We start from the raw sequence: 19,944 nt of genomic DNA, 5'->3' as shown, positions 1-19,944 counted from the left end.
ATCTTTATTACAAAGTGACAATAACAGGGTTGTTGAGAAGACTAGGTGGAGTGATACACAGCACACAGCTACCCCCTGCCCTTACCCCTACTCCTGACCTTCTTAGCCCTAGCCCCAGGGCCCCAACTAACTCAGCTGTCCTGGTAACAACTCAGTTTGGTGGCATAGGACAGAGGTCAGCAAACTTTTCCTATAAAGTGCCAAATAGCAAATATTTTTGGCTTTGCAGGCCTTTTAGCACCTGCTCAACTCTGCCATTGTGACATAAGAAGTCATAGACAATGTGTAAACAAATAAGGATAGCTGTGTTCCAATAAAACTTTATTTACAAAGCAGACAGTGGGGTGGATTTGGCTCGTGAGCCATAGTTTGCCAGCCGCTATACAAAGAAAGAGACCTAAATACTCCTTGTCTGCAAAGTTAGATATAATTGCCACATATGTGCTCTCTTCCTAGGAACAGGGTCACTTTTTTGTCAAATACCATGGAAGATTTACAAAAGTTGTATAAATATGAGGCCACCAAAAAAGTCTCAATAATTTTTATAAAAAGTAGAATGAATGCTGATTAAAATATGATAAAGATTCTGTAAAAACAAAGGCATGGATTGCACAAAGAGATGGGTGCTGTGCTGGGAGATAATCCACTTCTTTTTAACTTTCAGGTATGAAATAATGTACTCTTGCTGGAGAACCGATCCCTTGGACCGCCCCACCTTTTCAGTATTGAGGCTGCAGCTAGAAAAACTCTTAGAAAGTTTGCCCGACGTTCGGAACCAAGCAGACGTCATTTACATCAACACACAGTTGCTGGAGAGCTCTGAGGGCCTGGCCGAGGGCTCCACGCTTGCTCCACTGGACTTGAACATTGACCCTGACTCTATAATTGCCTCCTGCAGTCCCTGCGCTGCCATCAGCGTGGTCACAGCGGAAATTCATGACAGCAAACCTCATGAAGGACGGTACATCCTGAATGGGGGCAGTGAGGAATGGGAAGATCCAACTTCTGCCGCCTCTGCTGCAGTCACAGCGGAAAAGAACAGCGTTTTACCTGGGGAGAGACTTGTTAGGAATGGGGTCCCCTGGTCCCACTCGAGCACACTGCCTTTGGGAAGCCCATTGCCTGATGAACTTTTGTTTGCTGACGACTCCTCAGAAAGCTCAGAAGTCCTGATGTGAGGAGAGGTGCGGGGAGACATTCCAAAAATCAAGCCAATTCTTCTGCTATAGGAGAATCCAATTGTACCTGATGTTTTTGGTGTTTGTCTTCCTTACCAAGTGAACTCCATGGCCCCAAAGCACCAGATGAATGTTGTCAAGTAAGCTGTCATTAAAAATACATAATATATATTTATTTAAAGAGAAAAAAATATGTGTATATCATGGAAAAAGACAAGGATATTTTAATAAAACATTACTTATTTCACTTATCTTGCATATCTTAAAGTTAAGCTTCAGCTGCTCCTTGATACTAACATTTGTACAGAGTTGAAGTTGCTTTTTCAAGTTCTTTTCGTTTTCATGACTATGAAATGTAAAAATATTTGTAAAATGCAATGCCATATTTAACTTGGCTTCTGGTCTTGATGTATTTGATAAGAATGATTCATTCAATGTTTAAAGTTTTATAATGGATTAATTTTCTGATATGGCTTCCTAATAAAATATGAATAAGGAAGGATATGTTGAACTTACTTGACTTGAAAGACAGTGGACAGTGGCGGCCTTTGCAATGGAATTCTCTTAATGCCTGGCTCTTGGGGCAATTGCTCTGACCATTGTTGGCATTGCTTTCTAGAGATATGGTAAAACCACACCAGGGTCTGTAGATAAGGAACAAAAAATATTAAAGGATTGCAAAATACAAATCTGAATGGAAAGATTTAAAATCAGCTGAAGAAGAGAATCTGGCAGGTGAAGCACTTTTCTGTTTGGGAGGCGTAGCTCATGGGAGGTAGGCATGGGAGTGGGGCAGGGCAGAGCTGAGCTCACGTCCTGCCTCTGCCACTTCGTAATAGCCATCATTTGTAGAGTACTTGTTATTTTTCAGGAATTTTATGTGAACCTTCCTATTTAATCTTTATGTCATTATAACATGGGTACCAGTGCCATCATCATGTATGAGCCAAGAAATCCAGGCTTAGAGAGACTGAATAACCCTGCTTGTAGCCCATATCTAAACAGTGGGGGAGCCAGAATTGAGAACATCTGATTCTGGTTAGTTCTATGAATGTGATTTGGGGGTTGTATTAGTCCATTCTTGCATTGCTATAAAGAAATACTTGGGATTGTGTAATTTATAAAGAAGTTTAATTGGCTCACGATTCTGCAGGTCATACAGAAGGCACAGTGCTGGCATCTGCTCAGCTTCTGGGGAGGCCTCAGGAAGCTTCCCATCATGGCAGAAGGCAAAAGGGGAGCAGATGTCTCACATGCAGGAGCAGGAGCAAGAGGAAAAGGGGAGATACTACACACTTTTCAACGACCAGATCTCACAAGAACTCACTGACGATCATGAGAACAGCACCAAGGGGTTGATGCTAAATCATTCATGAGAAATCCACCCCCATGATCCAATCACCTCCCTCCAGGCCCCACCTTCAACACTGGAGATTACAGCTGAACAAGAAATTTGGGTGGGGACACAGATCCAAACCATATTAGAGATCTACTCCAGAGCTTCTCAACCTTTTTACTTTATTTAATAAACATATATCACTTACTCTGTGCCAGGCATGGCACTCATTTAATGTTCATAACAACCCCACCAGATAGGTACTACTATTATCTTCACTTCACAGATGGGCAGACTGAGGCAGGAAGAGGCTAACTTATGCTGCTAGTAAGGGCAGCAGACTGCTGCAGTCAGTTGAATTGTTGATTTCCCAGACTTCAGGGCAGCTGAGCAGGCCACTGGCATCTTCAGGCCCATTTACTCCCCACCAGTGAGCAGCCTCACCCAGGCCTCTCCCACAGCCTTCGAGACTCGGAATCTACATGGGGTCCAACAGTGTGGCTCTCACCCAGGTTTTGGTCCCAGCTGCCCACCCCCAGGCACCCAATCTCCAGGGTGAGCCGGCTCCTCTGTTACTGTGAAATGCTCCATATGAAAAAGTTCTGGGCCGGGCGCGGTGGCTCAAGCCTGTAATCCCAGCACTTTGGGAGGCCGAGACGGGCGGATCACGAGGTCAGGAGATGGAGACCATCCTGGCTAACACGGTGAAACCCCGTCTCTACTAAAAATACAAAAACTAGCCGGGCGAAGTGGCGGGCGCCTGTAGTCCCAGCTACTCGGGAGGCTGAGGCAGGAGAATGGCGGAAACCCGGGAGGCGGAGCTTGCAGTGAGCTGAGATCTGGCCACTGCACTCCAGTCTGGGCGACAGAGCGAGACTCCGCCTCAAAAAAAAAAAAAAAAAAAAAAAAAGAAAAAGTTCTGTCCAGATGTGGGAATTCACACCTGTAATCCCAACACTTCAGGAGGCAAGGCAGGAGGATCACTTGAGCCCAGGAGTTCAAGACCAGCCTGGACAACATAATGAGACCCTGTATCTACAAGAAAAAAAGTAGCCAGAAATGGTGATGCGTGCCTGCAGTCCTAGCTACTCTGGAGGCTGAGGCAGGAGGATCACTTGAGCCCAGAAGTTTGAGGTTACAATGAGCTGTGATTGTGCCACTGCACTCTAGCCTGGGTGACAGAGTGAGACTGTCTCTCTAAAAAATTAAAGAAAAGGCCGGGCGCGGTGGCTCAAGCCTGTAATCCCAGCACTTTGGGAGGCCGAGACGGGCGGATCACGAGGTCAGGAGTTCGAGATCATCCTGGCTAACACGGTGAAACCCCGTCTCTACTAAAAAATACAAAAAGCTAGCCGGGCGAGGTGGCTGGCGCCTGTAGTCCCAGCTACTCGGGAGGCTGAGGCAGGAGAATGGCGTAAACCCGGGAGGCGGAGCTTGCAGTGAGCTGAGATTCGGCCACAGCACTCCAGCCTGGGTGACAGAGCGAGACTCCGCCTAAAAAAAAAAAAAAAAATTAAAGAAAAAAAGTTCTGAGGGTTTGAAAAGAATTTGTAAAATGCCACCATTACATTTTATTTGTGAAAGAAAACAAGCTGTAGCTCCTATAAAGATTACTTATACTGTCGAAAATTTTTGAATGGTCCTTAAAAAATAAAAAAGATTGGCCGGGTGCGGTGGCTCAAGCCTGTAATCCCAGCACTTTGGGAGGCCGAGACGGGCGGATCACGAGGTCAGGAGATCGAGACCATCCTGGCTAACACGGTGAAACCCCGTCTCTACTAAAAAATACGAAAAACTAGCCGGGCGAGGTGGCAGGCGCCTGTGGTCCCAGCTACTCTGGAGACTGAGGCAAGAGAATGGCGTAAAGCCGGGAGGCGGAGCTTGCAGTGAGCTGAGATCGTGCCACTGCACTCCAGCCTGGGCGACAGAGTGAGACTCCGTCTCAACAAAAATAAATAAATAAAAATAAAAATAAAAAATAAATAAAAAAGATTTATCCCCTACTTGTACAAACAGTTTCTTATTGATGGTAAGTAGCAAGAATTTGAAGAACTGATCATTAAAGTCTGGATCAGGACCTGATGGTGACTAGTTCAAACAAAAAAAAAACCACCCCAATCTAGAAAGGTATGCTCATCGTTATGAGCAAAATAAGTAATTATAAACATTGAAAAATGTTATTTGGAAGTGTAATATAAACTTAATATTAAGGATCTATGCTCATATACAGTACTTTGTATTTTATATTTCTAATTTTAATGGCATAATGTAAAAAATGTACAATGAATTGTTCATCAAACGCCCCACAGCCCTCTAAATCCTGTCCAGTATCTTCTGTGTGGCCTGAGCAGGGCTGGGGAGCCTGGGCCAGTTCTGCCGCAGGAGAGTGTAGAAAGCTGAGCTAGCTGTGGCTTCTGGCTTTTCTTGAGACATTAAGAAACATAGCAGAGAAATTCACTTCAGCACACAGCGCGATGCACCCAAGTGTTGGTTAAAAGTGGTGTAATGAATGAGAATGAAGCTGGGCTACCACATTGTTCTTCACATTTAAATCTCCGCGCTGAGAACGCTGGTGTTCCTCTCAGCCACATTTGAATATTTGAAAATTTGGAAAGAACTAACTTTTTCAGATGATCCAATGATTGGCAAACTCTCATACTGTCTTCTGAGCATAAACTGAAAACAGCCTTTCAAATTCTCTTTCATAGAAACTCAAATTACTTTTGTAAGTGGCTCTTATAGGCAAAAAGAGGGAGAGAGGAAACAGGAAGAAACAAGTTGGGTAATTGTCTTAACCATGCTGAGGCTCAGGATCAGGAGGTCGAAAGGATAAAGGAGGCCGGGCGCGGTGGCTCAAGCCTGTAATCCCAGCACTTTGGGAGGCCAAGACGGGTGGATCACGAGGTCAGGAGATCAAGACCATCCTGGCCAACACAATGAAACCCCGTCTCTACTAAAAATACAAAAAACTAGCCGAGCGAGGTGGCGGGCTCCTGTAGTCCCAGCTACTTGGGAGGCTGAGGCAGGAGAATGGCGTGAACCCGGGAGGCGGAGCTTGCAGTGAGCTGAGATCCGGCCACTGCACTCCAGCCTGGGCGACAGAGCGAGACTCCGTCTCAAAAAAAAAAAAAAAAAAAAAAAAAAAGGAAGGATAAAGGAACAGACACAGGCCAGAAGCACTCGTGACTGGCACATTGAGACTTGCCCTCCCTTGTGAGGATTTTCTTTCTTTTTCGTTGTTTTTTTTTTCCTTTCTGTTGCTTTTCTTAATGAGTAGAAAGGAGAATGAAGCATCAGGGCAACTCTTGAAAAAAAAAAACAAAAAAAAAAACCCAAAGCACACTTCATCGTGAGCCAGGCCGTGTGGTCAGAGGTGGGCTGGATAGGAGCTCACCCTGCCAGATCTCCTTGGGCACTCATGGACAGGTCACGTGACTTTCCTTGAGCCCCAGTTTTCTCAAGTGTGCAGTAAACATACCAATGCCTTTTTCTGCAACACCCTGTGTAAGAAGGGGAGGAGGCAAGGTCTTTGAAAGAATGTTATGCTCACAAGAGGCTGTTCTGAAGTCATGGCATCATTCCTTATGCAGTGCAAACCCAGCAACATTTGTCATATTCGAAATATTTTCAGCCAGGCGTGGTGGCTCACACCTGTAATCCCAGCACTTTGGGTGACTGAGGAGAGAGGATTGCTTGAACCCAGTAGTTCAAGACCAGCCTGGGCAACATAGGGAGACCCTGTCTCTATAAAAAATAAAAAAGAGGCCGGGCGCGGTGGCTCAAGCCTGTAAGCCCAGCACTTTGGGAGGCCGAGATGGGCGGATCACAAGGTCAGGAGATCGAGACCATCCTGGCTAATACGGTGAAACCCCGTCTCTACTAAAAAATACAAAAAACTAGCCGGGCGATGAGGCTGGCGCCTGTAGTCCCAGCTACTCGGGAGGCTGAGACAGGAGAATGGCGTGAACCTGGGAGGCGGAGCTTGCAGTGAGCTGAGAGCCGGCCACTGCACTCCAGCCTGGGTGACAGAGCAAGACTCCGTCTCAAAATAAATAAATAAATAAAAAATAAAAAATAAATAAGAAATTAGCCAGGGATGGTGGCATGCAATCATGGTCCCAGCTGCTCAGGAAGCTGAGGTGGGAGGATCACTTGAGCCTTGAAGCTCAAGGCTGCACTGGGCTGTAGTCACACCATGGCACTCTAGATGGGGTGACAGAGCAAGACTCCATCTCAAAAAAAAGAAAAAGACACATTTTCCCTGATTGTTTCATCAACTCCCTCCAAAATAAACACACTCCTTCATAATTTGAAAAGAGAAGGAGATAGTATTTCACCTTAGCCAGAAATGCACAGCTGGGGAAGTTCAGAGTGAAGGAGGAGGCCCTCAGTCCTCACCTGAAGCAGCCGTTGGGCTCAGGAGCTGGAACTACCTTCCTCCTGTCTATCCTGGGGTTTAGCTACGGATGATACAAGCCTCAGTGTGCCTCTCCCCAGTATGTGGTTATGACAAGCAATGGTGGCTTGCTTTATCAGGAGCATTTGGGGACATGCGGTGGGTCAGAATGCTATCCCAGGAAGGGGAGATTCCCTCTCTGCCTGCATGTCTGCCAGACCTAGCAGAGGTTCCCCACCTGGGAAATGGGCCAAACCACAGTCTCTTCTTTTACAGAGCAGGCTGATTCTAGCCAGACCAGTTCTGATTAATTAAAGTCAAGACTTTTGTAACTTTTCCTGGTCAATGGCAAAAGCAAGTTGGAACTTCTGCTGAGTCCATGGGAAAGTAACTGACCCAATAATAAACTAGCTACAACAGCAACTTAACTTCTCTAAAGATGTTTAGTAACTGAGTGACAAATGAGAAAACAGGAAGTTTTGTTTTCTTTAATAAATGTTTCAGTGATGCACAAATTCCTATCGTTAGATTTTATTTTCTTTCTTTCAAAGCTCTAAGTGAGAATAGCAGCAAAACTCTCATTCTGTTTAACTTTAAAAGGCATGTATAAGTACTTAATTTTTGGTATTAAATGCAATAATTCTGGGCATGGCGGCTCATGCCTGTAATATCAGCACTTTGGAAGGCAGAGGTGGGAGGACTGCCTGAGCCCAGGAGTTTGAGACCAGCCTGGGCAACATGATGCAATCCCATCTCTACAAAAAACACAACAATTAGCTGGGCATGGTGCCACATTCCTGCAGTCTCAGCAACTTCAGAGGCTGAGGTGGGAGGATCACGTGAGCCACAGAGGTCGAGGCAGCAGTGAGTCATAATCACGCCACTGCACTTCAGCCTGGGCAACAGAGACCCTGTCTCAAAAAATAAATGTAATAATTGTTTCTAGAAACTGTAACCTGTGGACCACTATTTTAGAATATTTTTACATACAATCTCTCTTATTTAAATGGGATTCCATGTATAGATATATGAAAGAGAAACTAGAGAATTATATATATTAACTCTTTCTACCTCTTAAGGACATGATAATTTTTAATTAATGGATTTATTGAGACTATACACTTAAACATTCTTTTTTTTTTTTTTTTTTTTTTTTTTTTGAGACGGAGTCTCGCTCTAGCCCGGGCTGGAGTGCAGTGGCCAGATCTCAGCTCACTGCAAGCTCCGCCTCCCGGGTTTACGCCATTCTCCTGCCTCAGCCTCTGGAGTAGCTGGGACTACAGGCGCCCGCCACCTCGCCCGGCTAGTTTTTTGTATTTTTTAGTAGAGACGGGGTTTCACCGTGTTAGCCAGGATGGTCTCGATCTCCTGACCTCATGATCCGCCCGTCTCGGCCTCCCAAAGTGCTGGGATTACAGGCTTGAGCCACCGCGCCCGGCCTATACACTTAGACATTCTAATGAAGAAAGTGTTTTCGAAGGACAGTCATATGAGGTCACCTATAACCCACTCATCCATTTGCAAATATTCACTGAGGAAGGCCCTGTTCTGGGCATTGGGATCTTGCAAAGAAAGGCAGTCTAGGCCCTGCTGTCTTGAATAACAGTCCAAAGGAGGAAACAGGTGGCTTTGAATGAATCATTTTCTTGTAAAGAATATTCTTCAGAATATTCTGACTCGCTTATTTTGTTGAAGTCCATTAGTAGCATAGTGAAGCAGAGCAGCCACACCTGCAGATGCTATTTAGAGACTCTACAAGAAACTTCCAGAAAAGGGACAGAATGCCTTTCCTGGAAGCAAGCTCCAAGGCCCTGCCCCACATGACTTAAAATTAAAGGGCCATCAGCTGGGGCTTAAAAATTAAAATCTCTTTATACCACAGTCTGAGCAGTTCAAGGGAATGCAGGCTGCTGATTTACCTCCACAAGTACTAATGGCTTGTTTTAACAAACATAGTTTCTCATCATAAAAATGTGTAATTTGCCAATTTTTTCATCCATACTTCATATTAGATTATCTCTAATGATCTATCTTCAAGTTTGCTAATTCTTCTTCTCTCAGCTACTACTGAGGCCCTCTAGTGAGTTTTTCATTTCCGTTATTGTACTTTTTCAACTCCAGAAATTCCATTCAGTTATTTTAATCACTTCTATCTCTTAATTGATATTCTCTGTTTAATTTTAAATCCAAAAATTTACAACATGGTGTTCTTTAGTTTTCTGAACATACTTACAAATAGATGCTTTTCTTTTTTCTTTTTTCTTTTTTTCTCTGAGACGGAGTTTCGCTCTTGTTGCCCAGGCTGGAGTGCAGTGGTGCAATCTCGGCTCACCGCAACCTCCAACTCCTGGGTTCAAGCAATTCTCCTGCCTCAGCCTCCTGAATAGCTGGGATTACAGGCACCAGCACGCCCAGCTACAGGCCAGTCCAGGGGTCCACAGTAGATCTTAGTCATGGACTGCACCTGGAGATCCATTTGAAGAACCATTTGTAGTTTTACAACTTCGATTCTGGAAGAGGCAAACTTAACGAGGAGGTTAAAGATACAGGGATTGAAATGTATGGCCTGCAGTGCAGGGGATTATTTCTTTGGCACACTTCTCAGGCCCTGACTATCTGCTTGCTAGTTTTGAAAAGGCCTGGTACAGTAACTAATGATTCAGCCATCTGATGGGTGCTATCAATGCCTAAGTGAAAGGTTTGGTGAAGAGTTTTAAGTAATTTTCACTGGTTAGTTGCAGGCAAAAGTATTTTTCCTTCTTTGCTGGCTAGCCATCCTGAGGGGAGGAAACTATGTGCTCGTGAGGTTCCCCATTGTCAGGCCTCTGAGCCCAAGCTAAGCCATCATATCCCCTGTGACCTGCACGTATACATCCAGATGGCCCGAAGCAAGTGAAGAATCACAAAAGAAGTGAAAATGGTCTGTTCCTGCTTTAACTGATGACATTCCACCACAAAAGAAGTGAAAATGGCCAGTCCCTGCCTTAACTCATGACATTACCTTGTGAAATTCCTTCTCCTGGCTCATCCTGGCTCAAAAGCTCCCCCACTGAGCTCCTTGTGACCCCCAACCCCTGTCTGCCAGAGAACAACCCCCCTTTGACTGTAATTTTCCTTTACCTAAGCAAATCTTAAAAAATGACCCCACTCCATCTCCCTTTGCTGACTCTGTTTTTGGACTCAGCCCGCCTGCACCCAGGTGAAATAAACAGCCTTGTTGCTCACACAAAGCCTGTTTGGTGATCTCTTCTCACAGACATGAGTGAAAACCATCTATGGCTGGGCACGGTCCTGGCACTTTGGGAGGCCGAGGCAGGCAGATCACGAGGTCAGGAGATCGAGACCATCCTGGATAACATGGTGAAACCCCGTCTGTACTAAAAATACAGAAAATTAGCTGGGCATGGTGGCGGGCACCTGTAGTCCTAGCTACTCAAGAGGCTGAGGCAGGAGAATGGCATGAACCTGGGAGGTGGAACTTGCAGTGAGCGGAGATTGCGCCACTGCACTCCAGCCTGGGCTACAGAGCGAGACTCTGTCTCAAAAAAAAAAAAAAAAGAAAACCATCTATTTCTCCTGCTGAGTAGTGGGGCTTGGTTTCCCAGAGGGGATTACCCCATACTAAGGATCCTTCTAGAAGCATTTCTAATGCAGGGTCCCGCCTTGTGGCTCTTTTGGCTTCAATATCCACTTGGCGGTTCCCTTCTATTTCCCGTTCCTTTCCTTTCTGATGACCCTGACAGTGTAAGACTGCCACCTCTTTAGGTTTCAGTACAGCCAATAGTAGTAGTTAAAGTACTGGGTTATCAGTTATAAGGCCCTGGCCAAGGAGCCAAGGCTTGGAGATTGTATTCCAGAGGGGTAAACTGGTTAGAAATCGGGGGAAGAGAGCATCTTACACAATGGGAGAGCAATCCTCCTAGCCATTTACAAACCTGGGGCCCTGGCAAGGGTGGTGGGGAACAGGTCTGACATAGCTGCCCATGTCGAGAGCTATATGCCTAAATTGGGAGGGACACCAGGGACAAGACTCCCTGGGTTCATAGCCTAGATGCCTAAGGACACAGTGTAGAGCTTCCTTAGATCCCTTTGGAGATACAACTTGTTCTAATACTTGGGAGAGGAAATGAAAGTCTGAACCATTAGTACCTAGGAGGCAGGGATCGGAGGAAGTAGATTCAGAGGTAAGGAGAATTTTGGGGCTACATTTTCAAGAAAGTTGTGGTTGGGACCCAGGAGGTATGGCTCAGAAAGAAAGGTAGGGGTGCACACATGGACGGCTGTTGAATACAGACTTCTGGCTGTGCCACGATCTCAACCAGCTAATGCTGGGAGTTCGGGATGACAGCTTTCTGCCTCTAGTCAGCCCTCGGCTTTCCCAGGAAAACTGAAAGTGGAAGCTGGTTCCAGGCAGACCAATGCTCCCAACCCAGAAGGGTTGGGGGTTGTTAGAAAGCCCTTTCCCAGACAGCCTCACACCTGAGTCTTAAGTCCAGCAGCCATGATAATCATTTTTAACTGGCCGATAGGTGCCCGGTATTTTCCTCCAATTCTAAGGAAGGATAGCAAGCGAAAGCAGTTCAATATTAGTCACCACTTTGGAGGTCCCTTCGTGGTCACTAAAATGGTACCAGGGGTCGCGGGGGGGTCCTTGTTCTTAGAGCTCCCAAAATGGCGGCAGGCCACTTCCAAGATGGTGGCAAGCCTCTTGTTCTCTGACCTGGGATTCTTGGCTTTACGGATTCCAAGGAATGGAATCTTGGGCCATGTGGTCAGTGTTATAGCTCTATTAGAAGCCGTGGGTCATGGAAGAGAACCATGGAACCCAGCGACTAGTGTTCAGCTCAATTAGGACAAACCCAAGCACTTAGCCGTGCAGGAACAATGGTGAGCCTTTAACCCAGTCGGGAGTGGCAATGGGCACCTCACTGGATTAGAAGCGCAGCAGACAGCCTGCTGGATCCAGAGGGGTGGAAGTCAGCAGTGGGTCTGTGATGGCAGCAAACAGCAGTGGTGGATGGCGAGCGAAAGCTCAGCTTGAGCCGGCTTGAGCCGTAACAAACACCGACCAGAAGAGTGTGCAGTTGCAAGAGTTAATAGAGTGAAGAAAGAGCTCCCATAATATGGGAAGGGACCCAAAGGGGGTTGCCCATGTTGATGCTTTAAAGATGTCCCCACACTGTCTTTTTTTTTTTTTTTGAAACAGAGGCTAACTCTGTCACTCAGGCTACAGTGCAGTGGCACAATCTTGGCTCACTGCAACCTCTGCCTCCCGAGTTCAAGTGATTCTTGTACCTCAGCCTCCCAAGTAGCTGGGATTACAGGCATGTGTCACCGCATCTGGCTAATTTTTGTAGTTTTGGTAGAGACAGAGTTTTACTGTGTTGGCCAGGCTGGTCTGAAGCTCCTGGCCTCAAGTGATCCCCCTGCCTTGGCCTTCCAAACTGCCGGGATTACAGGCATAAGCCACTGTGCCTGGCCCCCCTACTGTCTTCTTTGCTTACATTGTTTCTTTTTTTTTCTTTTTCTTTTTTTTTGAGGCGGAGTCTCACTCTGTCACCGGGGCTGGAGTGCAGTGGCCGGATCTCAGCTCACTGCAAGCTCCGCCTCCGGGGTTCACGCCATTCTCCTGCCTCAGCCTCCCGAGTGGCTGGGACTACAGGCACCCGCCACCTCGCCCGGCTAGTTTTTTGTATTTTTTAGTAGAGATGGGGTTTCACAGTGTTAGCCAGGATGGTCTCGATCTCCTGACCTCGTGATCCACCCGTCTCGGCCTCCCAAAGTGCTGGGATTACAGGCTTGAGCCACTGCGCCCGGCCTGCTTACATTGTTTCTAACAAATTGATGTCATCCTTCTCTTTTTTCTTTCCCTTGTACCAAACATGTCTTTTTTTCCCCTCTGACTGCTTTTAGGAGTTTCTCTTTTCACTGATTTGTGCAATTTGCTTATGATGTGCCTTGAAGTAGTTTTCTTCATGTTTCTTTTGTTTAGCTTTAATTGAACTTCTTGCATCTATGGTTTTATTGTTTCATTAAGTTTCAAAACATTTCAACCATTCTTCCTTCAAATATTTTTTCTATTTCTCCACTCTTTTTTGGCACCAATTACACATATATTAGGCCATTTGAATACTAATAGTCTGTTAATTTTTTAAGTTTTTTCTCCAAGATTTTGGTTATTTTCTATCTTTATGTCTTCAGTTTCACTAATCTTATCTTCTGCAGTAGCCAATCTGCTATATTAAGCCTATTCAGTGTATTTATTTCAGGCATTGCATTTTTCATCTTTAGAAATTTGGATTTCATGTTTTTTTCTACTTTTAATATTTCTACTTAATTTTTGAACACATAGGATACAGTTATAATTTTTATGACTTTTTTTGTTCATTCTAACATATGTGTCAGTTCTGGTTAGTTTCAACTGATTATTTTTCTCCTCCTTATGTCTCACAGTGTCCTGATTCTTTGCATGCCTAGTAATCTCCAACTGATGTCAGACACTACAATTTTACTAGTTGAGTGTTAGAGATTTTTGTACTCCTATAAATATTCTTGGGATTTGTTCTAGGGCATAATTAAGTTACTTGGAAACTGTTTGGTTCGTTTGGGTTTTGCTTTAAATATTTGTTTGTTGAGGCTCAATTCATCTGGGAGGGAGGTGAAAAAATAAAAAGAGACTCAAGCCCTGTTTAGTCTAAAGCTAATTACTCCGTACTATTGAGGCAAGACCTTTTTGAGTATTCTACTAATGCCTTGTGAATTAGGAAGTTTTCTAGGTTAGCTGGTGAGAACAGGCCATTTTTCCAGCCCTTTCTGATACTGTTTCTCCTTCGCCTCCTCCTCCTCCTCCTCCTTCCTCCTCTTCTTCTCCTCCTCCTTCCTCTTCTCTCTTCTCTCCTCCTCCTCCTCCTTCTTCTTCTTCTCTGACTCCTTCCTCTATTTCTGTAGTTTCTTCACATACAATGGCTGATAATTTCTCTGCTGAAGATTTAAAGGGGACCTTTTGCAGATCTCAGGAACTCTCTCTGTACCACTCTCGCCTCTGCAAACCACTGCTGCTTTGCTCACACTGAACTCCCAGTTTTATCTTCTCAACTCAGGGAATCTGCCCGGCTCTGCTAGAGTTATTCCCCTACATGCTGTGGTCTGAACATTCTCTCAAGCCAGTAAGTTGAGGTAATCATAGGACTCAACTTTCTTTGTTTTCCTTCACTCAGGGGTAACTGTTTTTCATTGCCTGATATCTGGTGTCTTGAGAACTGTCATTTTGTCTATTTGGTCTGGTTTTGTGTTGTTGTTTTAGGCAGGAGGGTAAATTTGGTCCCCATAATTACATCTAGCAGAAGTCTTGAATGTACTTGTTAACAAATGCCTTACTGGGGAAAACTTCAAGCTTATATAAGTGGGCAGAATAGTTGTGTGACTGCCTATGTCATCATCTGTAGGCTTTAAAAAATGATCAAATCAGGGCCAATCTTGTTTTATCTGTGCTCCCACTCACTTATCTCCCTCTTGCTTTTCTATTTATTCATTTATTATTAATTAATTTACTTTGAGACAGAGTCTCACTCTGTCACCCAGACTGGAGTGCAGTGGCACAATCTTGGCTCACTGCAACCTCCACCTCCCAGATTCAAGCAATTCTCCTGCCTAAGCCTCTCGAGTAGCTAGGATTACAAGCGCGTGCCATCACACCTGGCTAATGTTTGTATTTTTAGTAGAGACGGGGTTTCTTCATGTTGGCCAGGCTGGTCTTGAACTCCTGGCCTCGAGTGATCTGCCTGCCTCGGTCTCCCAAAGTGCTGGGATAATAGGCATGAGCTACTGCGCCCAGCCTCTCTCTTGCATTTTGAAGGAAATCCCAGATATCATGTAAGCTCATCTGTAAATATTTCAGGGTGAGTTTCTGTAGGGGTCCCTGCCAGTGCTCCACCTGTGTCTATCCTGCCTTTTCATTTCAGTGTGCCCGAGCTAACTTCTAGCTGTCATGATCTGCATCTCTTTGCTTGAAGGCTTTCCTTAAAGCTCAGAAAAGCCACCCTGCCCTGTGGATGGTGGGCTGGAACCGCCAGTGTGATTGGTGCTCTCCCCAGCGCAGCCCTCCACATCCCACCTCCCTCACCCTTGTGTGAGATAACTCTGGCATTTGTCTCACACCTTTCCCTAAGTTTCTCTGTGGGATTGCGTTCCATTCGCCCACAGTGCTAGCTGACTTGATAATGTCCCCTTTATGTCTGCATTCCTTTCTCTGTCACATTTGCTCTTTCCTTAGATTTGTTAGCTAGTGCTGCCAAAACAAAGTACCAGAAGATAGGTTGATTTAGGCAATAGAAATGTATTTTCTCAGTTTTGGAGGCCAGAAGTCCTAGATGAAGGTGTCATAAGGGTTGGTTTCCTCTCTCCTGGGCTTGTAGATGGCTGTTTTCTCCCTGTATCTTCACATGTCCCTCCCCTCTGCATATTTCTGTGTCCTAATCTCCTCTTCTTGTAAGGATGCCAGTCTCATTGGATTAGGGCCTACCCTAATGACCTCATTTTACCGTAATTACCTCTTTAAAGGCCTTATCTCTAAATACACATTTTGAGGTACTGGAGGTTAGGACTCCATCATACGAACTTGGGAGGTGGAGGGGACAGGGGTAGCCCGTAATACTCCCCTACTGGCATTTACTCTACCTCCCAAATCAGCTACTGTCACTCAAGCCCTTATTTCAGAATCTACTTTTAGGAAAATCCAAATGAAGGCAACCTCTAAAAGGTAAGTACTTTTTTGAAAAAAGGAACCACATTTCCCCAAAAGCACTCCTCATATCCACACTTAAGGACTTGCCCACTGTGCTGTTTACATGCATATCCCCTCCGGTGATGGCAAGGACTACATTTTATGGATCTTCTTATCTAGGCAGTTCCTCGGATGTAGGAGATACCAAACGCTGCTTGATTTGCTTAACTAAATGCCATGAGTTCTAATCTTCCTTGGAAACTTGGTTATAGTCAAATAGAAAACAAAACAAAACAAAAACCTAAATAACAAATAAAATTGCTCCTTAATAATGTAAAAATCCCTGCTGCCTGCATTACTAGCTATCTGTGCAATACCTAGCACTCAGGCACATAGTGTCTTCCAAATAAAGTTTTTATGGCTTAAATGAGGGCTACTCACTGTGATGCTGGATGTTGACAGTGGGGAGAGGTTGCGGGGGGGACAGGGAGTATATGGGTACTGTCTGTACTTTTCCACACAATTTTGCTGTGAACCTAAAACTGCTTGAAAAATAAAGTTTATTAATTTGAAAATAGATTAGAAATACAGTGTCACCAATTAAAGTTAGAAACTGAAAACTAGACTAGATTTAAGAGACCTTTAGGAAAGACACTTTTATATAAAATATCATCAATCTCCTAGTGTCACCTACTGGTGAAAACTGGCCACTGCTGTGGAAACAATTCTATCCATTTCTTTTTTTTTTGAGGCGGAGTCTTGCTCTGTCTCCCGGACTGGAGTGCAGTGGCCGGATCTCAGCTCACTGCAAGCTCCGCCTCCCGGGTTTACGCCATTCTCCTGCCTCAGCCTCCCGAGTAGCTGGGACTACAGGCGCCCGCCACCTCGCCCAGCTAGTTTTTTTTATTTTTAGTAGAGACGGGGTTTCACCGTGTTAGCCAGGATGGTCTCGATCTCCTGACCTCGTGATCCACCCGTCTCGGCCTCCCAAAGTGCTGGGATTACAGGCTTGAGCCACCGCGCCCGGCAATTCTATCCATTTCTTTCTTTCTTTTTTTTTTTTTTGAGACGGAGTCTCGCTCTGCCGCCCAGGCTGGAGTGCAGTGGTGCGATCTCCACTCACTGCAAGCTCCGCCTCCCGGGTTCACGCCATTCTCCTGCCTCAGCCTCCCGAGTAGCCGGGATTACAGGCGCCCGCCACCGCGCCCGGCTAATTTTTTTGTATTTTTTTTTGAGTAGAGCGGGGTTTCACCGTGTTAGCCAGGGTGGTCTCGATCTCCCGACTTCGTGATCCGCCCGTCTCGGCCTCCCAAAGTGCTGGGATTTCTGGCGTGAGCCACCGCGCCCGGCCAATTCTATACATTTCTTAGTGCTCTTGAATTTTGATGGTTATATAACAAGTGTTCTGTAGGAAGTATTGGTAAACACGAATTCGACCAAGTAGAAAAAGTGTTAATATTTATGTGATATATAAGTTGCACATGAAGAGGAACTATCAGAAAAACAACCTTTACGCTTACATATCCATAAGCCTCAACTCAAAACTAAAATTAGTTTTGATTTAGGGAAGAAAAAGTTAAATGAAGGCAAATGGAAGTATGTGGAAAAGATGCTTTATATGATACTCTCTCAATGGTTCTCATACAATCCAATATTTTAAGTAAAAGCAATAAATCAAATGTACAGCTTTTTATGCAAAAATAGCATCTATTCATTTTTGGTGTTAGCCATACCCCAAAGTCTCTCATTAACAGCACTGAATTCAGGATCTTATGACACTTCATGTTCTCAAATGCCTTTTCATTTTCCCGCACAGCAACCTCTGAACTGTGATTCAGTTCTATATCTGCAATCAACTCCACTAGAGGAAGGACTGGTCTATTGATGGGGGTCTTTCAGTTCTAGCTTACAGTCAACTATTGACAAATTTTTCCTTATTTGTTCTTTGGACAATTTTTGTTTGCCCCAGAATTTAATGTTTTATATTAAAAATTATATGGGAGGTGCTTCCCCCACCCCCACCCCCACCCCCGCCCCAATCCCGTAAGACTCAAAAGAGAATGAGTAAAGCACTCTGGCAATCGGCAATCAGTCAACTATCAATCTATTTTTACCAAGTAATCATAAATCTTCCATCTGCTGTGGAGGACACCAAGTTGGATCCCTGTATGGGATGTGAGAGGTGTGAGATATTCCCTTCCTTCTTCCTTCCTATTCCTCCTTCTTCTTAGAAAGGCATACAAATTTTATTAACATATATACAGGGAGAACCACAGAGTGATTACCTTCTTCTTTCTTAGTTTTGGAAATTTTTCTTTAGAAATGATTTCAGGCTCAAAGAAAAGTTGCAAGAAGAATACAAAGAACTCCTGCATACTCTTTATTCAAATTAGTTTTATTAGATTATCTTAATAGATAGATAATATACATGTTATACATATATAAACCTTATATATATAATATATAAAAAGTTTTTTGTAACCACCGAAGAGTAAGTTCAGATGTGGTGCCCATTTACCTTTAAGTACTTCAGTGTGCTCTTCTCTAGAAAAAGGACATTCTCTTAGTGTGATAACGGTGCTGTTTTCACATTCAGGAAATTCACATTGACAATACCATTTTCTTTTTTTTTTTTTTTTTTGAGACGGAGTCTCACTCTGTCGCCCAGGCTGGAGTGCAGTGGCTGGATCTCAGCTCACTGCAAGCTCCGCCTCCCGGGTTCACGCCATTCTCCTGCCTCAGCCTCCCGAGTAGCTGGGACTACAGGAGCCCGCCACCTCGCCCGGCTAGTTTTTTGTATTTTTTAAGTAGAGACGGGGTTTCACTGTGTTAGCCAGGATGGTCTCGATCTCCTGACCTTGTGATCCGCCCGTCTCGGCCTCCCAAAGTGCTGGGATTACAGGCTTCAATACCATTTTCTCATTTAATGTCCTTGTTCAAATTTCACCAATTGTCTAAAGAATTTTTTTTTTTTTTTTTTTTTTTGAGACAGAGTTTCGCTCTTGTTGCCCAGGCTGGAGTGCAATGGCACGATCTCAGCTCACCGCAACCTCCGCCTCCCAGGTTCAAGCAATTCTCCTGCTTCAGCCTCCCTAGTAGCTGGGATTATAGGCATGTGCCACCATGCCCAGCTAATTTTGTATTTTTAGTAGAGATGGGGTTTCTCCATGTTGGTCAGGCTGGTCTTGAACTCCTGACCTCAGGTGATCCACCTGCCTCGGCCTCCCAAAGTGCTGGGATTACAGGCGTGAGCCACCACGCTTGACCATGTCTAAAGAATTTTTACAGCAAAAACAATCTTTCTGCTGTAGGCTCCAGATTGCTAGGCCTGTATGTCACATTTAGTTATCATGTCCCTTGGGTCTCCTTTAACCTCTAACTGTTCCTCAGCTGTTTCATGATCCTGGCATATATATATATATATATATATATATTTTTTTTTTTTTTTGGTAAAGTATACCAGCTAGTTACTTTGTAGAATGTCTCTCAATTTGGGTTTGTCTAATGTTTCCTTGTGATTAGATTTAAGTATGTGAATCTTTTCCTCATTTCCTTGAATACCTTGATTAGATGCATTTTTGCATTTTGGGCATGCATTTTTGGCAGGAATATCACAGAAGTGATGCTGTTTCTTTTCAGTTAATCAAATCATGATACACATCATGTCTGTTTGTCCCAGTCCTTGTGGGATTAACCTTGATCATTAAGTTGGTGTCTGCCAGGTATCTCCACTGTACAATTACTGTTTTTCTCTTTTAAATTAATAAGTAATTTTTGGAAGATATTTCCTCATGAAGCTTATGCCAACTAACTTTAGAATAGAATTGATGATTCTTTCTGAATCAATTTTAATTGTGATAGTTGCCAAATGGTGATATTTTAAATTTGTTATTCCTTCTGCATTTATTAGTTTTCCAACTGTAAGAAAATGACTTTCTTTCCTATTTATGTAATCATGTATTCATTTATGTTAGTATAGACTCATGGATTCTTATTTGAGTCAATGAGTTACAATCCACTACTATCATTTTGGTGACCAAATTGTCCCAGATCTGATCAGTGGGAGGGAGCTCCTTCAAACTGGCTCCTATGCCTTTTTGACATGTCCTCATAATTTTTTATCCACTTCCTTACTTTCTGGCAAAACAAGATTCTCAAGTTCATCATGAATTTCTCTATTCCATTCCTGGGTTCAGTCACTTCTCCAAGGATCCCTGGTTTATTTTAGTGGAGCATGATATTTATAAAGCAAGATCTGGTGCTAGATGTACCAATTACTACTGGGGTGTCACTGCTTCTAGGTCCTCCTGGG

General features: G+C 44.3%; 1 protein-coding gene across 2 annotated transcripts in view; it reads left to right on the top strand.

Annotated features, from left to right (window-relative positions):
- The window catches only part of MERTK (MER proto-oncogene, tyrosine kinase), a 138,643-nt gene extending 136,963 nt beyond the window's left edge, over positions 1–1,680 (top strand). The window contains exon 19 of one of the 2 annotated variants that reach the window (XM_033175461.1): positions 665–1,680. In XM_033175461.1, coding sequence (XP_033031352.1) covers positions 665–1,178 — 514 coding nt within the window. In that variant the 3' untranslated portion in view covers positions 1,179–1,680. The remainder of the gene's footprint in view (positions 1–664) is intronic. The other variant, XM_033175462.1, reaches the window with a different exon arrangement.
- The last annotated feature ends 18,264 nt before the right edge of the window (positions 1,681–19,944 follow it).

This window comes from Trachypithecus francoisi, unplaced genomic scaffold (assembly GCF_009764315.1).
Source record: "Trachypithecus francoisi isolate TF-2019V2 unplaced genomic scaffold, Tfra_2.0 Lachesis_group17, whole genome shotgun sequence".
Classification (NCBI taxonomy): Eukaryota; Metazoa; Chordata; class Mammalia; order Primates; family Cercopithecidae; genus Trachypithecus; species Trachypithecus francoisi.
This window is presented reverse-complemented; position numbering and strand designations above follow the sequence as displayed.